Source organism: Apteryx mantelli, chromosome 2, assembly GCF_036417845.1.
Source record: "Apteryx mantelli isolate bAptMan1 chromosome 2, bAptMan1.hap1, whole genome shotgun sequence".
In the NCBI taxonomy this organism is placed as follows: domain Eukaryota; kingdom Metazoa; phylum Chordata; class Aves; order Apterygiformes; family Apterygidae; genus Apteryx; species Apteryx mantelli.
Window position 1 is genome coordinate 168,166,818 of NC_089979.1, and position 20,169 is coordinate 168,186,986.

Consider the following 20,169-nt stretch of genomic DNA (forward strand, 5'->3'; position numbering starts at 1 on the left):
TGCCCCTCATAATTTTCCATACACATGAACTCTAGTTCAGCTCCCTCCAGCACCCACATGTTTGCAGAGGGTGGTGCTGAACTCTCAGTAATCTGATTTTCATGAGATTCTATGTTACATTTTATGAAAGACTGCAGCTAAGGAAACCTGGTGATCATCTCTAGCCTGATCTAATTTTCATGTGATGAGGTGAACTTTTTCTGTTTGAAGAACAGAGTTGCCCAGGAGCAGCATCTTCTCAGCCTAAGAATGCTAGCTTGGGACATGAGAAACAAATCAGTGCAAAGCTTAGAAAATTTGATGCAGTACCTCAATACCAAAGTCTGAGATTTCAAGTGCCGTTGGGCTAGAAAGACAGAAACAATGTATGAACTTACCGATCACAGCCAACTTGGCGGATGCAATTGCTTCTCTGGAAGCAAAGGTCACCTCTCCAGAATGATGTGGTTGGGCTTTTTTCAGAATAAGTTCGTATTTATTTCCATCTGCTTGTACCTCCCAGTCCTCATTTGTTTGGATTTCTGTGTCATTGGAATACCAGGTAACTTCATTAATCGGCACCGCTTCACTCAGGACGCAGCTAAACGTAGCTTTGTCCCCTGGAGAGACTTCCACATCTCTGAGAGGCTGCAAGATCCGTAAGCGCCACCCTGCAGATAAAAACAGGTAATCAAGCCCTCGGGTACTGACATAAATGCCGGTAAGAGGTATTATGAGTATTTGTGTTGAATCTCTGGGCAGCCAGGCCTCCGAGACCAAGGAGACCATTAATAGAGAGGCTACATATGTCACTACAACAGATGGTATCCTTGGGGACTGCAACTTTCCGATACTTTCAGGAGTGAAAACCAATCCAGAAATGTCTTCCTTTTCCAAGTAGCAGAAAAATACATTGGAGAAACTTAAATGAACTTACAGAGCTTTCATTACTGAGAGTCACACATATCTCTGACTGGAAACCGCTGCTTTCCTGTGTTTTCTTTACTGAACAATTTGTGAACGCTGCCACAAAAATGCTGGGAACAGGGCAGCCTTTGCCCTTTAGATTCAGTATCTCAGTGAGATAAGCATTTGCAAACACTCCGAAGATGCCTCTCTTCCTTACAGAGTACAAGAGGAATCGAGGACAAGTAGATTTAGGTAGTTCACAGAATTGCCTGCAATTACCTAAGGTGAATCCTGGTTCTCATTCCTTGATGTAAATGGTAAATGCATAACCCAGAAGCACTGAAACAACTGACCCCCATAAAGGGTCATAAAGGAAGAGCTACCTCCCCCTTTCTCCAAAAATACAAAAATAACACAAAGTAAAAATAGCACCATGAAGTAACCATAGTTATAAAATCAAATGGAATAAAATACTAACTCAAAGATGGATTTGGTCCTCAGAGCTCAAGTGCTAGTCAAACCAGAGTCCAAACTCTCCCGAGACCCTAGAACACTAGGTCCTCAGCCTGCCGCTTTGCACATTTCTGAGTCATGAAAGGCATTTCAATTGGTTTCCTTTTTAAACCCAGATTCTCTAGCTATCACTTTTTTGCATGAAATCCCAAGAGTTACCAGAATGTGTCTATCATTTGCATGAACTCCCAAGGGTCACCAGAATGTCTGTATCACAAACCAGCTTCTTTTTGGAACTAAGTTAAACAGGAGAGGTCTAAGACAAATTGCTATTGGTTTTGTACCTAATTTGGCAATGCTTTTTAAGGAAGTAAATGAGGTAAGTGGATTTGACAGAGACTGCAGCACCACAGAGGCAGAGAATATTCATGCTGCCTGTGCAGTGTGCTCTTGTTGGAGAACTAGTGCCGAAGTGTATATATGGGTGTGCGCCCCAGTCACCGGCACTGGAGAATAGACCATAACAAAAACATCAAGAAATAACGGAGCTAAATCTACTCCTGATGCAATCAGATGCAACTGCAAAGGTTTGACAAGATTTACATTTGTTCATAGCAAGCCTCCATTTGATCTCAGAATTATCAGTACAAGCAGATGGGTTTAATGAAATGATAGATTTAATAAAATGGGACTAAGCAGAAAGCCCAAGCCAAACCTCCAGTATTCTGCAACTGATATCAAAAGTATGGGAAGTTATCTTTTATGCCAAAAAATGGAAACATTCCTTGAGAATGAAAATCCTTGTCAAGAGACTCTTCTGAGCATAAGGTGGGAACAATTAGAAAACATCCCAGAAAGCAGTACAATGGAAAGGAAGTGGAAACAGGAGTGTGTTTTTTTCCAATTTTGTGATTAGGCCATATTAAATAGGATATGTAATGCTTGCACATATGGCAAGTCAGAAAGATGGGAATGCAAATGAGAGGCAGACACAAGAAGCTATCAGCACATCCGAGAAGGATTCGTCTCTAGTCAAGAGCCGAGAAAAACGCAGAGTGCTGCTTCTCTTAGTCAACGTAAGTTCCTAGAAAAGTCAACTCCACCACTATTGTAAGACAGTCATATGCTTCTAACTCATTGCTAAATGATGCTCTTTATATCCGGGTCATGACAAAAAGAACAATAAGAAAAAAGGAAAATATAAGCCACCATTCATTCATTGGTTGAGAATTAGAAGTTGGGTATGAAGCAAGCAGCTTATGCAGCTTTTCCTCTCTGCCACTCATCGCATTTCTCCGGGTCATTTGCCCTTACAAATCAAAAATTTAGGATTCCCCATAAGACCGCTTCCGTTACCTTTCACAGTCAGGAAGGCGGAGGTCACTGCGTCACTGCACATAAAAGTCACCCGGCAGCTGTCCTGGGGAGTTAGGTTCTTCAGCAAGAGAAGATGCCTGCGCCCATTTTCAAAGTAAACCATCTCCGTGTTTTCTGTAGTTTTGGCAGGCTCATCATCGATCAGCCAGTTGTAATTGTAGCACTCGGGTTTGGAAAGGTAGCATTCAAAGAGGGCTTCACCTCCTTCCACTGCTTCCACATTCTCCAGGCCCTGGACGATGCTGTTCTTGGCTAGTGGAGAAGGAGAACCATCAACAATATTAATTGTGTGGCTATGCATAGCTGAATATTGACAAGCCTTGGAGCACTGCTGATTCCCATTGCTGGAAAGCTGATGGAAAGGATATGGATGTGATAAAGTATGCTTGCGGCTTTAGCTGCTAATTTCAACCATGCTCTAACACAGTGCTATATTCAAAACCGTTTTCAGTTGTGAGGTAGCTTAAAAATAATGAAAAACCTCTAGAAGCTCTAGCGTTTCATCTAGGCTTCCTCCAGAAACCTGACTTCTGTCTTTATGAATCAAGAAAAAAAACGTTGGTGTTTATATGAATCAAGCCAATATTCAATAGGAAGTGATAGTACGGGGACATAATCAGATTCCTTCCGTCCCCAAACAGGAAACATTTCCCTCAGGTCTCCCAGGCAGGCACAATTAACATCGTAACTAACTGGGGAAATTTGAATCAACTGACAGCTTATGATAAATTCTTCCTACCTTTCATGCAAAATAAACGCATCAAGAGAATATTACAGCTGGCAAAGCTATAGGGACTGCCAACTAAGTTAACAAACCATTTCGCCAGTCCGCTTCTAGGAAACACATGAAAAATCAACATCTATGTAAACTGTATTTTCTGAATTATTACAAAAGCCTTATGACAATATATTAGGTTTATTTTCTCCTGCACGTGTGAGGCGAATCGTGTGGCCAGAAACATGCACAGTCACTGCAATTGCATGCATTGGTTGGCATTTGTACATAAGCAATCAGCCTGGGGCACAACTAAATGTGGGCTGCTGCACCTGGATAAAATTTGTGCCACACCAAGCACATGCACAGATTATGTGCATATAAATATAACTGACACAAACACCATAAAATGGTCATGATCGATAATATAAACCAACACTCGGAGATAGTCCTGCTCAGGATCTCTACAACCACTGTCTGGAACTGTTTGAAACATAGAAAATTAATGCTGAACTATTCCCTAGCAAAAAATAAAAATAAAAAATAAAAAAAATGTATGAGTTACTAAAAAGATTTCCATATTTTATAATACTTAGGGAGAACAATAAAGGTTTTTCAACTCCTTGCAGAATGTATAAAGTATGTTAGGATCAATCCAAGCTGTTTCTTCGAGTACTTTCTGAGTCCTAGTTTCCCTATGCATAAAAAGTGGATCCTATCTCCTCTTTTGGATTATACTCATTAATATCTGCTAGCTGTTTTTAATTCCTAAAATGGAAGGCGCTTATCAAAGTACAAAATACTATAATAAATAATACTCTGCTCCTACACTCACAATTAATTAGGCAGAAAGAACAATTTTGCCTAACAAACCATGATAATTCAGAAATCAGACCAGAACCACTATGACTGCTGATCATATTAGTTCACCTGGTGACTGAAAACAAAAATTCCTTATGCAGACATCAGAAGTAAATTATTAGACACCCGTATAAAATATATAACTATTGTTATTTTTTTACTTGCTGTTTCTGGGGCCCTCACAAATGCTGTTTACAAGTAGGAAGGTATTTCCTGAGTGATCAGTGTTTGAAATAAGTAAAATACCGAACTAGATTAGCTGCAGTTGACAATAACTGAAAATAACATTAAATTCCCCTCTCTCCATTAGCGACTGGTTTTAAAGTGCAGTGCATGTAAAAACCACTCTGTAACAGCAAAAAGTATTCTCACTATTCCTTTGGACCAACATTATATCTGCGATATCACAGTAACTCAGCAGACATCCCATTGCACTGAGGATGGAGCCAAATGCGGTTCATCGGAGAGGAGGTATGATACATAATCGATATAATAAGCGAGCATTAATTAGAACTAAGCTTCTGTGAAGTGTCGCAGTTTCCCATTCAGTTCCCATTAACTCCCATCCATTTTTAGCACTGCTATCAATACTGGAGCGAACACCAAAGAACGGGTTCTGACGTGTCGCTTATTGTGAGACGCTTCCATGATTTTTTCCACCTTTTATATTTGGGACCCATGATAGTCTTCCTCTTTGTCTGGAAGACCTCACCTTGAACATCAAGTGCAGCCACCACTTTAGTGCCTTCAGCTTCACAAGAATAGATGCCAGTGTCTTCTGGTACCGTAGGTTTAATTTTTAGCATGCTTACATTCCAGTCCTGCACGATAAGGACTCGCTGCCCATCTGCATGTATTTCCTGATCGTTTTTCTTCCATATGGCGTGCACTGGCCTAGAATATTGGCATATGAACTCTGCTGTGCCATCTTCATCAACAGTTATATCCTGCATGGGACTGACCACTTCAATGGTTGGATCTGTCAACCAACACGTCAGGAGGGACATGCATTAGCGGATCCTCAAGGAAATAGCAACCTGGAGATTTTTGACAAGTACAGAGTTGGAGGAAGCAGGCCGAGGGAGAGTGCAAGCAAGAAGCCGACCGGGCACACCAGGGATTAGCGGTTTAGTCTTTGCTTGGGTCAGCAGCAAGCAGGATAAAGCAAAACTGGTGCATTAGAATGTAACTAGCACACCGGAAAATGGACCAGCAGCAGTTAAGGCCTGCACTTTAACAGTCCTGACCACGAACTTCTGTGCAGAACATCTGCTGGCACTCCTGCCATCATTCGTTTTCCTCTCGGCCCTGGTGAGACTCTCTAGCCTAAGCGGTGCTGGATGTGAAACACTTCTGCTTCCCAGAACATTTCAAGAGCGCAAGTCTGAGATGGAGGAGCGCAGTGGATGATGGGCTGCCCTGACTGATTTGGGCAAAAGAAAGACATCAGCATTGTTCAGTGGGACTGGGGGAAGGGGCTTGAAAAGGCAAGCTCCAGCGGAGAGCCCACTCACAGCAGCATGCGGAGCAAAGCTCCTGGACAGCTCTAACAAGGAAGGGCACTGCACAGGGAGGAGGTACTTGCTCTTTTAATTAGCCCTCTGCCAGAGGCATAGGTTTGGGAAAAATAAGAAGCTTTTCCTTTTCACCAGCTGATCTGTAGATCAGACATCTGTCTGGAATGCTCCTCCTGAAGCTCTGTGCATTGGGCTGAGGGATTTCCAATGTTACTGGCAGACCTTGGGAAGCAAAGATAGCTTGGGAAACGTCTCTCGGCATTTCGTTGCAAGGCTTGATCCTGCTCTCTAAGGCTCCCTCTGCCACCCTGTGTGTGTGCGTGTGTGTGTATGGAGAGGAGGCATCGATGGCAGATCCTGGAGACTGAAGGACTCCAGGAAGGACTGAAGAAGCAAGAAGATCTCTGTGCAATTGGGGGACTACACCACCATCCCCATAAGATGGAGAAATATGCTCCTCACAGTCAGTGTCACCACTGGTTCCAAAAGAAGGAGACTGTCCTTTTCTCACTGCCCCACCGCTGAGCTAAGAGCTTGGTGGCCCTGTTCTCCCCCTCAGCATGACAGGAAGCACCCTGGGCCTTGGGGTACACTGGGGCCTGTAATCCTCACCCCTGCTCAAGGGGGTCAGAAGGAGAGGGCAGCTCTTCCAACCTTCTCCATTCCCCCGCTGCCCAGCCATGCTGGGACAGCGAACAGATGCAATTGTAGGACAACGGCATTGTGAAGGCCAAAGAAGAAAAGCTGTCATGAGATCTTGGTCATCATAGAATAGATATCCCGTTATAAGCACGCCAGGAGAATAGGGTTAGAACCACGGCACTAAGAGAGACGACCTGTTGCCTGATGAAGAACCAGCCACAGACAGCTAGATAGACTGAAACACACATAGCTTGAGGATGGATCTTTAAATTTCTGGACAAAGTAAAGTGCAGGAAATTGACTGTTAATACAAGCACAGTTAGAATTTCACTAGTGCTTTACTTTCCTATTAAATCAAGTGTTATTGAGCAGAGCACCATAACTGGGGTGTTTTTTAAAGGCCTTCCTCATCCTAATCCAGTTAGAGTCATATAATACTGTGACTCGGTTCACATTAAAAAAAAAAAATCTTTACTTCAGCAGAAGCACAATATATCCACATACATGTTTGTACTAGCATGAGCTTTGGGTGTTAGACCTCTACAATTCTGTGATTCTATGAAATTAAAACTTCTCAGGAGCCCTTTATCTGGCTGAATATCTAACAGCGCATTTATTTTTAATTTATTTTCTACATCCACTGGAGCTCTTTGCCTACAGCGCTCAGAACTAGATTCTGTCTCTGGAAATACTGAAGTCAAATTTGATGGCAAATGGACATGTGATTTCTCATATTTACACACTGTCTCGCTGCTGCACCATTCTGATATTAGATATAAATGATCTGGCATTTCTTCTCCTCAGAGAGCAAAATTTTCTGAAGGTCCAACAAGGGACACATCAGACTGACAGGGAAGCAGATAACAATTCCTGACTACAATTCCACATTGTGGACAATCCATGCTACGGTGAATAATTATAACACAGAGGAAGACCTGAACAAAGAGAACATTTCATCCTTTACGCCTCCTTACATACTAAACCTAATATACAAATCCCTTTCCCAAGTGAGGAATAAGTGCTATTTTGGTCTGAAAAATAACAGCTTTTCCAGATGGCTATAAAAGGACTGCATGTGAAGTAACTTGCTTTACCATAAAGTCTGGAGCTCAGTGTTATTTGCAGTTTGTGGCTACCCTTACCAAATGAGGAAAATATTCATTCAACAGACAACAAAGCTTTGCCAGCACAGCGCTAACTGTTAGTATTCAACCATTAGCAATCAACTGCTGGGGCCCACTTTGCCACCGTGCTACTCCGCGGTCATACCAGCGGCTTCCAGAGGAGCTCTGGAGCCACCAGTGCATGAGCCCAAGATCTTGACTTGGGAATATGTTGAGCTTAGTATATAGTGACAGTATCCAAGCTATGGTACAGCACAATAGCGAATTATGTGAACTTCTGGCCATGTGTTTTGTGGTATTATAAAAACAGCTTGGTGGGAGAATCAGGTAGCTGCACAGTGACCAAAGCACAGCCTCTTCTCCTGAATAGGTCCAGCTCTACTGAGATGTCAGGTGAAAGCAACAGCCCTGACCCTGCAACCTTTCCTCACCTGCATCATCCAAAAAGCAGATGTGGTTGTACCTACAAGACATGAGTACGGGTGGAAGGCTGCAGGACTGCTGTGTCAAAGAGGAATTTTGGAGACATTTAGTAAGGGTAGCCAGGAAGGCAGAAGCACTAGCACACTGAGCAATTGTGGAGGTGGCCATTTGTGTCTTCTCACAATGAAATACCTTTGACTAATAATTTAGCTGAAGATATCAGGGACCCCGCTCTGAAGGTGACAGTGCCTGAGTCATGGCACGCCACATCCTTTAGGGTTAGAGTGTGGACTGTCCCGTCCTGCTCAGAGATTTCTGTCACAAAGTTGTTGTGAAGGGGAGATCCATCAAGCCACCACTGTACATTCTTCACGCCCGGGCGTGAGAGCTCGCAGGTGAACGTGGCTGTCTCACCCACAAAGACGTCTGTGTTCTTTAAATCAGAAACTATGACTGCTGCTTCTTCTGTATAACAGAGCAAGAGAAGGTGCCAAAGGAAAACAAAAGCATAAACATACACACGTTCCTTCCAGCAGAAATAACCTAAGCGACAGTGCAAGTTGTCCAGGAAAATTAAATTTGTAATGCTTGTTCTGGGGAAAAAAAGACCTTAAATTTCTTTCAAGGGTTTAAAAAACACCTTCCATCCTTCACCCGCTTGCAAATGAAGTATGTTTGTTTGTCTGCAAACACTGTTTCATTGAAAGAACACTATATTTCATGACTGGTTCCTACCTGACTGTCCTGTGTGTCGCAGCCATCTGCATTGACATTGTATGCAGTCGCAGGCAGAAAGCTAGCTTAAGATTTAAATGGGGTATTTATTTAAACTGCTTTAAAAGATTAACAGAAATATCAACAACAATTGAAGCCATAATCAATCATAACAAGAAATTCAGTATTTTTCATAACAGTTACTCCAAACAAATAGTATTTCAACAGCACCATCTGCTATTGTACACAGTATGGTCAGTGCTTTGAACCGCATTCACCTATAAACGCTGGTCCAACCTCAGCATGGATGTAAATATTTACATCTTCCCTGAAATCAGGAGAGAAAAGAATGGAGTTTCAGCTGTTTCCACCTGAGACAAGTTTGGTCTGTTACTGTCAAAGATACCGGAGTGAGAAATTCTGGCAGAGAAGTCGGAGCATTTTCATCCCATTTCGTCTTACCTTGTACATACACAGAACCTGTGGTGATCTCGTATCTGGTGCTACAAGCGTAATCCCCGCAGTCGTCAGGCTCCACGCCATGAATGATTAGCTCAGCGATGCTGCCTTTCAGTTTCATCTCATATTTGTCACTGGGCTGAATGACCGTCCCTCCTTTTCTCCACTCAACAGGCGCGTCCGGCTTGGAGATCTCGCAGTGCAGGACAGCCGTTCCCCCTTCTTCGGATTCCACGTTTTTCAGCTCCTCCTTAAACAGCACCGGTAGCACTGCAATGGAGAAGCAGACACAGCAGTGACTCAGGGCTAAGCGACACGCTTGCAACTCCTCCGGCTTGGCAGGTCCCAACTTTCTGAACCACAGCTTGCCCGCTGGGAACGCCACGTCTGCGGCAGGGCTTTTGAGTTCTGCCGCGGCCAAACGCTCATGGAGATCAGCCGCTGACACCGTGATGGGACACCATTGCTGCTTCATCTAGGATCGCTGTGGGTCACAGGCCATCTAAAGGGCTTCATGTGCGCACACCCACAATTTTCAGTGTAACCAGTTAGAGGGACAACAGCACAAATCACAGTGTTTGGACATTTAATTGCTGAAACCACTCATTCTGAGCAGAACACCGGCTGTGACAGCTCAACACAGGGTCTAAAAGCAAGATCTTGTTGCCTGAGTTAAAAGACACCGTACTCTTAGTATAAACCTAATAAAACTATATAAAAGCCCATTCTAAGCATAGAGAAATACTCCAGTCTCTCTTATTATCAGGTGGCAGGCAAGTTTCCTAAATGCTCTTGTACATACCCTCCATGAGCAGCAGCTGCAGTTTTGTTCCCAACTCTCACAGTGAGATCAAAATCGCAACTGCAGAAATTGAACTGGGTTTAAAAGACACTAGATTCTTTGAAGAACGGATTGTGGATCAAACCCTGTCCTGTTGTAATTCCCAGGCACAGAGCATTAACGATAATGCAGTAATAAGGCTTCCATTTCACCTTTGTGGAGGACAGCCACAGACAAAACTTCTCTGCCCCCAAGCAAGGGTCATCTTCTTACCTTTGACTTGCAACGATGCAGAGGTCTGCTGATCCCCTGAGTCACACGTGTATTCGCCAGCATCCTGAGCCTCAGCACCATAGATAAAGAGCTCAACACATGTCCCCTCTTGCCTGATCTCATACTTGTCACTTGCTTGCAACACCTTATCTCCTTTCCTCCACTCCACAGGAGCATTAGGTTTTGTCAGCTCACAGCGCAGCATGGCCGTGCGGCCTTCCTCCACTTCTTCATTTTTCAGCCAGTGTTTGAAAAGCACAGGCACCGCTTGAAGTGCAAAGAGGAAAAGAAAGCGTAAAACAAAAACAGAAAGTGGAGGAAAGTTTTATTTTTAAGGTACTGCTAAGAACCAAAATGGTAACGGCATTCATGAAGTTCACGTACAATTCTGCTGTATTTTCCTGAAGGACAGCTGCTGGGGGCAGGAATGTCTAGGTCTAAGCCAGGTGGAATTGCTCATACTACATGGGCACCAGCACCCTTGACAAACTGCGTGGTGTCCACGGACTCACTCTAGTACCTCAATGTCTTTCTAGTACTGAGGAGCCCCCAAAATGGATACAGTACTCCAGCTGTGGTCTCACAACTGCTGAGCAAAGAGGAAATCATACCTTTAACCTCTAGTCTGGCAGTGGTCTTCCCATCAGCTGTATGGCAGCTATAGTCCCCTGAGTCCTCGCGGTTCAAATCGTAAATGACCAGTGTGTGCACATTCCCCTCCTGCTTGATGCTGCACTTCTTGCTGGAGTGGATTGCAGACGTGCCTTTCTTCCACTCCACCGGGATGTCAGGCTTGGAGACCTCACAGGACAAGTGAGCTGTGCCACCCTCCTGCAGATCCAAGCTGCGGAGCTCCTTTACAAATGTGACGGGAGCAACTGCGGGGAAAAAGCACACAAACAGTGATGCAGCTGCATAATCCAGCATCACTCCCAAATGCTCTCTGACAGGTGACCATAAGAAATCGTAACATGTCACAGTCAAATTGTCAGATTTTTTTTTTTTGTTCCGTTGCTAGAAGAAAGGCCAGGACAAATTTAGATCTCATGCAGGTGCCAGTGCAACTCCAGCGTCACTTCAGTTTGTTCTAACGTCTGCAGGATCAGTCCTGCCACATGGTAACAGTTTCTAGTCTGCAGCACATATATATCACTGGCTGGCTCTCTGGACATCAGAATGGGCCTGATTTAATGACTTAGTAAGCTTTTAAGCCAATGCAGAGTAAAAATATTTAATACATCACTGATTCGATGAAACGTAATGTTTGGAAGAACCTCTGACCACCCAAACAGTATCATGTTGAATTGTTTATACACATACAGCACTGAAAAGCAGTATTAATTTATATCTACGTATCTACATGTCTACATTTAATTTATATCTACATATCTACATTTTGAACCAGATCAGAGAGGAAGAAACAATATAAGCTATTGTTCTGGCCAATCTTTTAAAATCAGGAGCTCAGACATAAATATCTAACTCTTGCCTCAGTTAAGTTATCTGAATCTCACACAAGATTTCCAGAGGCCCTTCCTCCCACGTACACCTCTCCAGTAACTCAAGCAGTATTGGCAGGGCTTACCAGTACCTCCTAAACCCTTCTTTCTAGGGGATTGCTCACCTTTGACCGTTAGCTGTGCCCCCGAGGTATGCTGCCCGACTTTGAAACTGATGGGCCCGCAGTCTTCTAGTGTCACCTTCCTCAGGATCAAAGTGTGACACTTCCCTTGAACTCTGATCTCATTCATTTCATTAGACTGCAGGGGAACATCCCCCAGGAACCACTGGGCATCCTGAGTTGTCTCCCGGGACAGCTTGCATTCAAAGACTGCATCTTCTCCTTCATATGAAGCGACGTCCTTCAGTGTCTCCACTATGGTTGCTGCTGGTTCTTTACGGAAAGGTCAAAAGAGTTTGATAAATACTTTCAAATGATGTCTCCTATTTTCCTGGATTAAACATTTTGTTATGCTCATTCTTGACAATACTGCATTATCTGAAAGAACTTATGTCCACAAAGCACTAAACACTATATCTATGTGCATGCATAATTTGTGATGTTGCATACTTACAGATGCATAATGTGTGTGCCTATACACACATTAGGCACATACACATTACATGTGAGAGTCTATAAAGTATGCATGCTATACTGTATTGTGTGTACACAGGAGAAATATCTAATACACAACATTGAAAGGCAATATATATATTGTGGAAACGTTGCCAACAGCTTGTAGTGGGTGATATTAATATTAAACCACAGAATCATTGACTTAAGGCCCGGTTCCGATGTCTCTGAAATCACTCTGATCTCTTTGAAATCCCCATCGTTCTGTTTGGGCACAGGACATACTCCAGGTGTCAAATTACTTAATCGTGTGCCACTCCCATGGAAACAAACTCTGTTCAGCCCTTCCCTGCTTGAAGTCCCACCTTTCACAAGCACAGCCGCCGTGGTTTGCTGGTCCCCTGTGTCGCACAGGTACTCTCCAGCATCAGCTTTGCTCAAGTTGCGAATTGTCAGCTCAGCCACAGAACCATCTTGGCACATTTTGTATTTGTCACTTGGCCACAGCACTGTCCCAGCCTTCTTCCACTGCACAGTGGCATTTGCTTTTGAGATTTCACAGCTCAGAGTGATAGTACCTCCTTCTTCTGCTTGCTGGTTCTGCAGGGGTTGCGTAAAGATCACCGGCAAAGCTAAACCAAGATAATCAGAGGAAGATGTTTAAGTTTCATTGCTGACTGTATCTCACCAATTCACTCATGTGAACTTGATCCTGCTTCACAGTTGTAATCTGATTTGCTCTTTTCCCTCTATGCTTCTGAATATATGAATCTTTTTTCGGGACATATTGATAACATGTGACCATACCAAGTGAATCAATTCTGTACCATCTTTAGTATCAGTAAGCAGAAAGGCTGCTAAAGCCCTAAGTGGTACATGTAGTAAAACTGTAGCACCATTCCAAATCCCAGTTACAAGGTCTTTAAAACCCAAACAAGCAATGATAGAAAGTGCTGGATTTCCAGGAGTACTAAGCACTTCGTGCTCCCCACTGATCTCTGGGCACTGCACACCCCGAGCATCTCTGGAAATGAGTTCCATTTTATGCAGGAGCTGTCACTGGTATGGATTCTTAAGCATCCAAGTGCCTGAAATCCTCATCACAGAACGGGACCAGTCTCTCTGCCACCCTGTCCTTGAAACGTACATTATGGAACGTTTAAACTAACACAGAGCTACCAAAAAGGTGAAGTGAAAGCCTTTTGTCACCTTTCACCACCAAGGATGCCATAGTTTGCTCATCGCCAGAATCACAGACGTAGTCCCCAGCATCCTTCAGCTGTAGCTCGTGGATGAGTAGCCCTACAACAGAGCCCATCTGCTTCATCTCGTATTTGTTGCTGGCTTGGAGCAAGACCGACCCTTTTTTCCACCTCACTGGCGCATCATGTTTTGAGAGTTCAGCATGAAGGGTCACCGTAGAGCCTTCCTTGGCTTCCTGGTTTTGGAGCTTTTTTACAAAGACTGCTGGAATGGCTGGGACCACACACAGAGACACAAAAGGACAGATACGCTCAGTACAGCTGCTTATAGGACAAATATTCAGGCACTGCTAGATCCTGGAGCTAGTGTGAGAGCAGGCAGGTACAAGCCCTTCACGAGAGAGACCTCATGGGATATTTTAAAAGACAGCATTTCACATTAATTTCATGGCCCCTATTTACATTAGTCGATCTTTTATCTCAGGAAAAGCTACGTTAACGTTGTATTTGGATCGGGGTAGATTTTTAAAAGCAGACAAACTGACACGTTACACCTGTTTTTAGGAGCCTAGACACTGAAAGTACTTTGATGGCTCACTTCTCAGCTGCAGCTGAGTGCCCTGGTAAGTTTGAGCACTTGGACTCTGGAGCACCATTTGCCCAGGCGGGACTGCAGCTCAAAGGACAGAGGTGGTTAAGGATCAAAATTGTCTGTCTGGTCACTCAGACAGAAGCCCCTGGGGTCTAGAACTGTGCAAGCAGTTATTACACCTGCATCTCTCCATGTTCATTGCTGAAGACACTTACTAGAGGATTTAAAATAACTTCTGAAAGCAAAAAGACTGCATCCTCAGCTGCTGTCTGTCAGCAAAGTTCATCGGAAGTCAAGGACAGTAGATAACATCCACACGCTAGTACTAAGTTATGAAAGTGGAATAAGTCTTTCTTAAAAACAAAACAAAACAGCTTACCTTTAACAGTTAAAGTGGCTGCTGTTTGCTGGTTTCCATTATCACAGATGTATTTGCCCGAGTCTTCTGGTTTTAAATGATAAATTTTTAAAGTATGGATTGTTCCCTCTTGCCTAATTTCATACTTGGAGCCTGGGGAAATCACTTGGGAGCCCTTCTTCCATTCCACCGCGACATTAGGCTGGGAGACCTCACAGTGAAGGATGGCCGATTCTTCTTCCTGCAATTCTGTGTCCTGTAATTTCTCCTTAAAGACTGGAGGTGGCACTGAAATTACAAACACAGCAGAGGTGAATTTACAGTCACCCATATCTTGCTTCCCTACACTTGCAACTTACAGTTGAACAGTTAAGTATTAAAAAAAAGCTTTAACTTCTGTGTAAGATACTGGGGTGGTTAAAACAAGTGAACGGATTTTGAATGAAAGCCATTGGCAGAAGTTTCTAGAAGTTAAGGAAATACTAATAAAAAATTTTGCACATATTTTGTCTAGTTCAGATGGCATGGGGACTTTGACCAGGCAAGCAGTTTCGAAAAGGGAAGGAGAAGGACGTTTGAGAATTTCTTCTGCCTCCATATCACTCTGGAGCTCAAGCACGAGCACCCGACTACGGTGAGTTAGCAAGGAGTGAACGATGGACAGGTTGGGCCTTGTACTGCCAGCACGCGCAAAATCAAATTGCTGCCTATTCTCTCCAGTCCTGTTCCTCTCTCTTACCTTTTACTGTGAGCATTGCTGTAGATGTGTGTGGTCCCACTCGGAAAGCGACAGCCCCAATGTCCTGCTCAGTCACCTTCCTTAACGTCAGGGTGTGAATCTTCCCCTTTTCCACGGAGATTTCATTCATTTCATTGTTTTGCAGAGCAACATCCTGCAGCTTCCATTCAACGTCCCTTGCGTTCTCATGAGAAACTTGGCACTGAAAAGTCACGTCGTCCCCCTCAAACACCACCATGTCCTTTAGGCCACTCACAATGGTCACGTCAGGCTCTGCAAAAAGTCCAGGGTTCAGTAGTCAAGCCACGAAAGCCAAAATGTGGACCAAATCATAGAATTATAAAATAACATAGGCTGGAAGGGACCTCTGGAGGTCACCTGATCCAACCACTGCTCAAAGCAGGGCCAACTTAGAGGAGGTTGCTCAGGGCCTCGACCAGCAGAGTTTTAAGTATCTCCAAGGATGGAGAGATCACAGCTTCTCAAATTACATATTTTGAACTCTGATGTGTGACCACTTTCAGCCAGGGGCTTCAGTGACAGCCAATATCTTTCAGGATCACTCTTTCTTTCTCTCTCTCAGAAATATGCTCCATATTTATTTTTTTAATTACTTATTGTAATCCTGTATCCTGTAATCGGGCGAATAGAGATTGAATACCAGCTTCCAAGTTCAGGATCTGGAAATCTGCTGTGTTTGCACTTCAGATTATGTTAAACACATTCAAAACTGATCCCCACCACTGCCTGTTTTCAAACAGAACTGCATATACTCTGTGCTGCTGCTCCAGTCTGCCTGGGTATCAGGGAGGCACCGTGCCCTCAGCAGGGCCAACAGGGTCAGCGGGAGCAACGGGCTTTTGCATTTCAGTTTGCGTCCTGCTTCTATCACAGCTGGGCACTTGCAGATCTGTGCAAAGATCGCACAGCCTGCAACGAGGCAGAAGCTACACCCTGAATCTCGTGGGCAATACTGAAGGGGAAGAAACACAGTCCTCACTTGAGCAAATACAATAGAGATTTATACAACGGAGGTCACCCTACGTGTGAAAAGGGGTGCAGTTGGGCATAGTATATAGAGCATCCATAATATATAGAGCAGCCTATAGAGTGGCTAGAAGTGATTGTTCCACACTAGTGACCCAGTCTGAAAGACAGCTCTGTCTGTAATGAATTAGGGCCAGATGCAGTTGGCAGGTGACTGGAAGCTGGGGACGACCCATCTGATCACTCACATGATGTCGAGCAAACGTTCAAAGCCACATGAGCAGAAACTTACAGCTGCCTCATCCTCTCCGGGCCCCCAAGCAAACCAGTGCATTTATTCACTGATCATAATAAGATTTTGTATGGCTTCATGATACCCCTCCTGTACTCTGTGTGCATTTATTACAACAGTAACATGTTGCAAAATCTTAGCACGTTGAACTGAAAATCCCCTTGCCCCAGTAAACGGCTCTTGCCTTTCACAGTCAGCTTTGCAGAGGTTGTCTCATCCCCAGCCTTGCAGGAATACTCTCCGACGTCGCTAGGCTCCAAGTGGTGGATACGCAGTTCGCGGAGGGTGCCGTCCTGCCACATTTCATACTTGGAACTTGGGCGAAGCACGACTCCATCTTTGCTCCACTCCACCGCTGCTTTGCCTACGGTGATCTCACAGCGCAGCCTGGCCGTTCCTCCCATTTCCACTTGCTCGCTCTTCAGCTGTTGCTTCAGCCGAGGTTTGATGGCTGCAAAGTTGAGAGCAATTAATGCACAACCCATTAGCTTGAATGTACGAATGTGGCTTCTGCCCAGCTCAGCACAAGGAACCTGGGCTCTGAAGCTGCAGAACAAATTTGCATTTGGTGATTACGTGATAATGACAAAAAAAATTTTTTTTATTCTGTATATCTAGAAAAGGAGCGGATCAGACAGCTCCTCAGATGTGTTCACTTCTCAAAGGCAAGGGCATCCACCTTGTAACAGTACCTTTCACACAACTTATCTTGATCCTGAAAATTCTCAAATGGATTAATCACAGAATCACAGAATGGTTGAGGTTGGAAGGGGCCTCTGGAGATCATCGAGTCCAACCCCCCTGCTCAAGCAGGGTCACCTAGAGCATGTTGCACAGGATCGCGTCCAGGCGGCTTTTGAATATCTCCAGAGAAGATCATCAAGATCATGTCTAAGCAGAATCTGGTACTTGATGACTAAAACGAATTTAGACTAAAACTAGTCTAAATCTGTTGATGTTATGGAGATACTCCTCACTTCCAACACTATAAACAATGTAAGCAAATGCTTTATTTCGCTGCTGTCTTTCCAAGACCCTAGACTGTCAACAGTAAGTCCTTCCAGCGCATGGACAAATAAATGCACCGCGCTCATTCAAACCAGGCTCAGACAACAGCTTGTCATCAACAAAAGCGAGAAGGGAATATCCATCCCATGTGCATGAGCAGTTGAGAAAAGGGGAATTTCAGTGCTTGTGGTTCTCCTATCTAGCTCCTGTTGCGATATATCTAAAGCAAGCACAGGACTCCTAGGTGAGCCAGCAGCTGCTTTCATGGCTCAGATTCAGCCACCAGGAGTTTGAAAAGCTGTGGCTCAGATCGAAAACACAAGTTCCAGCCAACAAATGAGACAGTCACAAACCTTTCACAGACCATGATTAGCAACACACATTATTCCTGGTTTGTTTAAATGCACGATGTTTTCAGGATTTTCATGAGAGGACAATGAAAAACAGAAAGCAATACAAAACAACACACTTTTGTAACTGGCCTATGATTAATTATTGATCCAGCTGAACCAGTAATTAATGCAAAGCGCCAAAAATAAAGATCTATTAGAATTTCAAAATCCCCATGATGCAAAGTTTCTTGCTTTTATTAATAGTAGAGGAATGAGCCTAGATACTGTGCCTTATAGACTTAAATAGACATTCTCTGAATCCCTTCCAATAAAATTCATTTCTCCATCTTCTGATTTATCACTGAGCACCTGCTTGGCTCTTTATCTTACTTTTGGAAGGACTTAACAGAATATCAACCACACAATTGCACAAAACCCTTCTAGCCTCTGCTCCATTTTGGTGCAATGCTAACCATTCACTCTGAGGACTGCTGTGCTCTGCTGGTCTCCTGTATCACACGTATAATCGGAGGCATCTTCTGGTTCTACATTGTGGATCACGAGTTCCGCTATGCGACCGTTTAAATTAATGTCATATTTGGCACATGGGAAGAGCTCCATGGTGCCTTTCCTCCACTCCACAGTTGCCTTATCCTTTGTCAGCTCACACTGGAATTTCACTGCAGCTCCTTCTTCCACATCCTTGTCCTTGAGCTCCTTTTTGAAAAGGACTGGCAAGGCTAAAAGAAGGGGAAAAAAAGAAAAAACAGGAGCCTGAGTCATGTCCTGCTTACCATGTCTAGACTGACTTTCAGGGGAACAAAGTTACTGTGATTTTCAAGCGCTACATTCCCAGGCAGGATCCACGTTTTCTAGTTTGCCTGGAGCTGGTAACAGATCTTGCTGCACCAGAAGCAGACATCTGCACCTAAAAAGTTTCTTTCCTGTATTCCTTGGGTCAAATCCTTTCCAGGGCTGAATTATTTGAATGAACTTATCCTTTGGTTGATCTCAAAGATCTCAAAAGAAAAAAAAATACAGAAAACTCCACGGACAGCCTTGAGAAATCAGAAAGGTAGTTAGGAGTCTCTTTCCAGGATTTGGAAGAAAATCCTTTTTTTAAATACATAAGTCACATGTCACGTGAAATGTCCAGACATTATGCTAAAGCCTTGTTCTTCCTTTAATCTCTCCCAAGCTGTAAGGCTAAAAAGTGTTTCTTCTTATAACCCAACACACCAATGCAGCACTGGAATAACAAAGTATCTTCCTCTTCCATTCTCGTTTAAAAAAAAAAACAAACAAACTGGTGCATCAGATGCAAAGGGAAGTATTTATGGGCAAAATATTATGCACTTCAAAATAATCATATTCAAGCTGTTGCTTTGTGTGGGATGATATCTACTGCTTTATGAATCAGCTCACACCACCTACCTTTCACATTTAAAGATGCCTTTGTTTCCTGATCCCCACTATCACAGCTGTATTCTCCTGTATCTTCTAATTTGAGATTATGTATTAAGAGCTCTACCAAGCACTCCCTCTGCCTCATTTCATATTTCTGGCTGGGCTGCAGCTCCACTCCTCCTTTCTTCCATTCCACTGCGGCACTGGGTTTTGACAGCTCACAACAGAACGTAGCTGTACTTCCTTCCTCAGTTTCCTTATTTTGAAGGGGTTGTTTAAATGTGACAGGCAGGGCTGCAAAATGTGAGAGGTAAATGTTTTAACAGTGCTTTACTCCTGAACGGACCCAATCCTACCATCGTTCTTCAGAAACGGTCTGTTCTCCTGATTCCACAATCCTTGGGCTGCAGCTCTCTTTCTTGGTAGCATCCTTCTTGAATCATTAGGTGAAACAAGAGGCGAGGACAGATTGTGAAATTAGGGACACAGTTGGTCTCACAAAGTGGTCCACCGAATGGTCTCCACGCCAGTGTCTCCATGCCAGCTAGGGATGGTTTAGTCAAAAAACACGGGGACACAGCGGGATGCTCTTTCTCTTACATGGACCCTTGTTCTTCCTTAATAAACATCTGTGAGTTTGCAATATTTGGCTGACAGACTTGATCCCCAAATAAAACTTCTGCCAACATCTAAAAGACCAAGTCAGCACTCAAGAACAGGAATAGATAGTACAGTAAGATGAAAATAAGACAACAAATGGAAGAGGAAGGGGAAATTCAGACTTCAGAAAAGGTCTTGCTCAATTTGGAAGAAAGGGCTGAGGAAAACCCATGAGGACACAGCAGTTTACACTCAAAGTTCATACGTGAGGCTCAAAGCCTCAAGTAATAATACCGCGCATTCAGAACATGTTACAGAAATCCTTTAGCCACAGCTCTGCCCAGTCGTTGC

General features: G+C 43.8%; 1 protein-coding gene across 1 annotated transcript in view; it reads right to left on the bottom strand.

Annotated features, from left to right (window-relative positions):
* LOC136991346 (obscurin-like) overlaps positions 1-20,169 on the bottom strand; it is a 153,138-nt gene that overhangs the window by 70,500 nt on the left and 62,469 nt on the right. Inside the window, exons 41-54 of the mRNA XM_067292213.1 lie at positions 19,246-19,512; positions 18,285-18,551; positions 16,656-16,922; positions 15,193-15,465; positions 14,475-14,741; positions 12,667-12,933; positions 11,852-12,121; positions 10,839-11,105; positions 10,228-10,494; positions 9,177-9,443; positions 8,193-8,465; positions 5,007-5,273; positions 2,698-2,970; positions 378-650 (exon numbers count right to left, since the gene is read on the bottom strand). Of these exons, the coding sequence (XP_067148314.1) occupies positions 378-650; positions 2,698-2,970; positions 5,007-5,273; positions 8,193-8,465; positions 9,177-9,443; positions 10,228-10,494; positions 10,839-11,105; positions 11,852-12,121; positions 12,667-12,933; positions 14,475-14,741; positions 15,193-15,465; positions 16,656-16,922; positions 18,285-18,551; positions 19,246-19,512 (3,765 nt within the window). The remainder of the gene's footprint in view (positions 1-377; positions 651-2,697; positions 2,971-5,006; positions 5,274-8,192; positions 8,466-9,176; positions 9,444-10,227; positions 10,495-10,838; positions 11,106-11,851; positions 12,122-12,666; positions 12,934-14,474; positions 14,742-15,192; positions 15,466-16,655; positions 16,923-18,284; positions 18,552-19,245; positions 19,513-20,169) is intronic.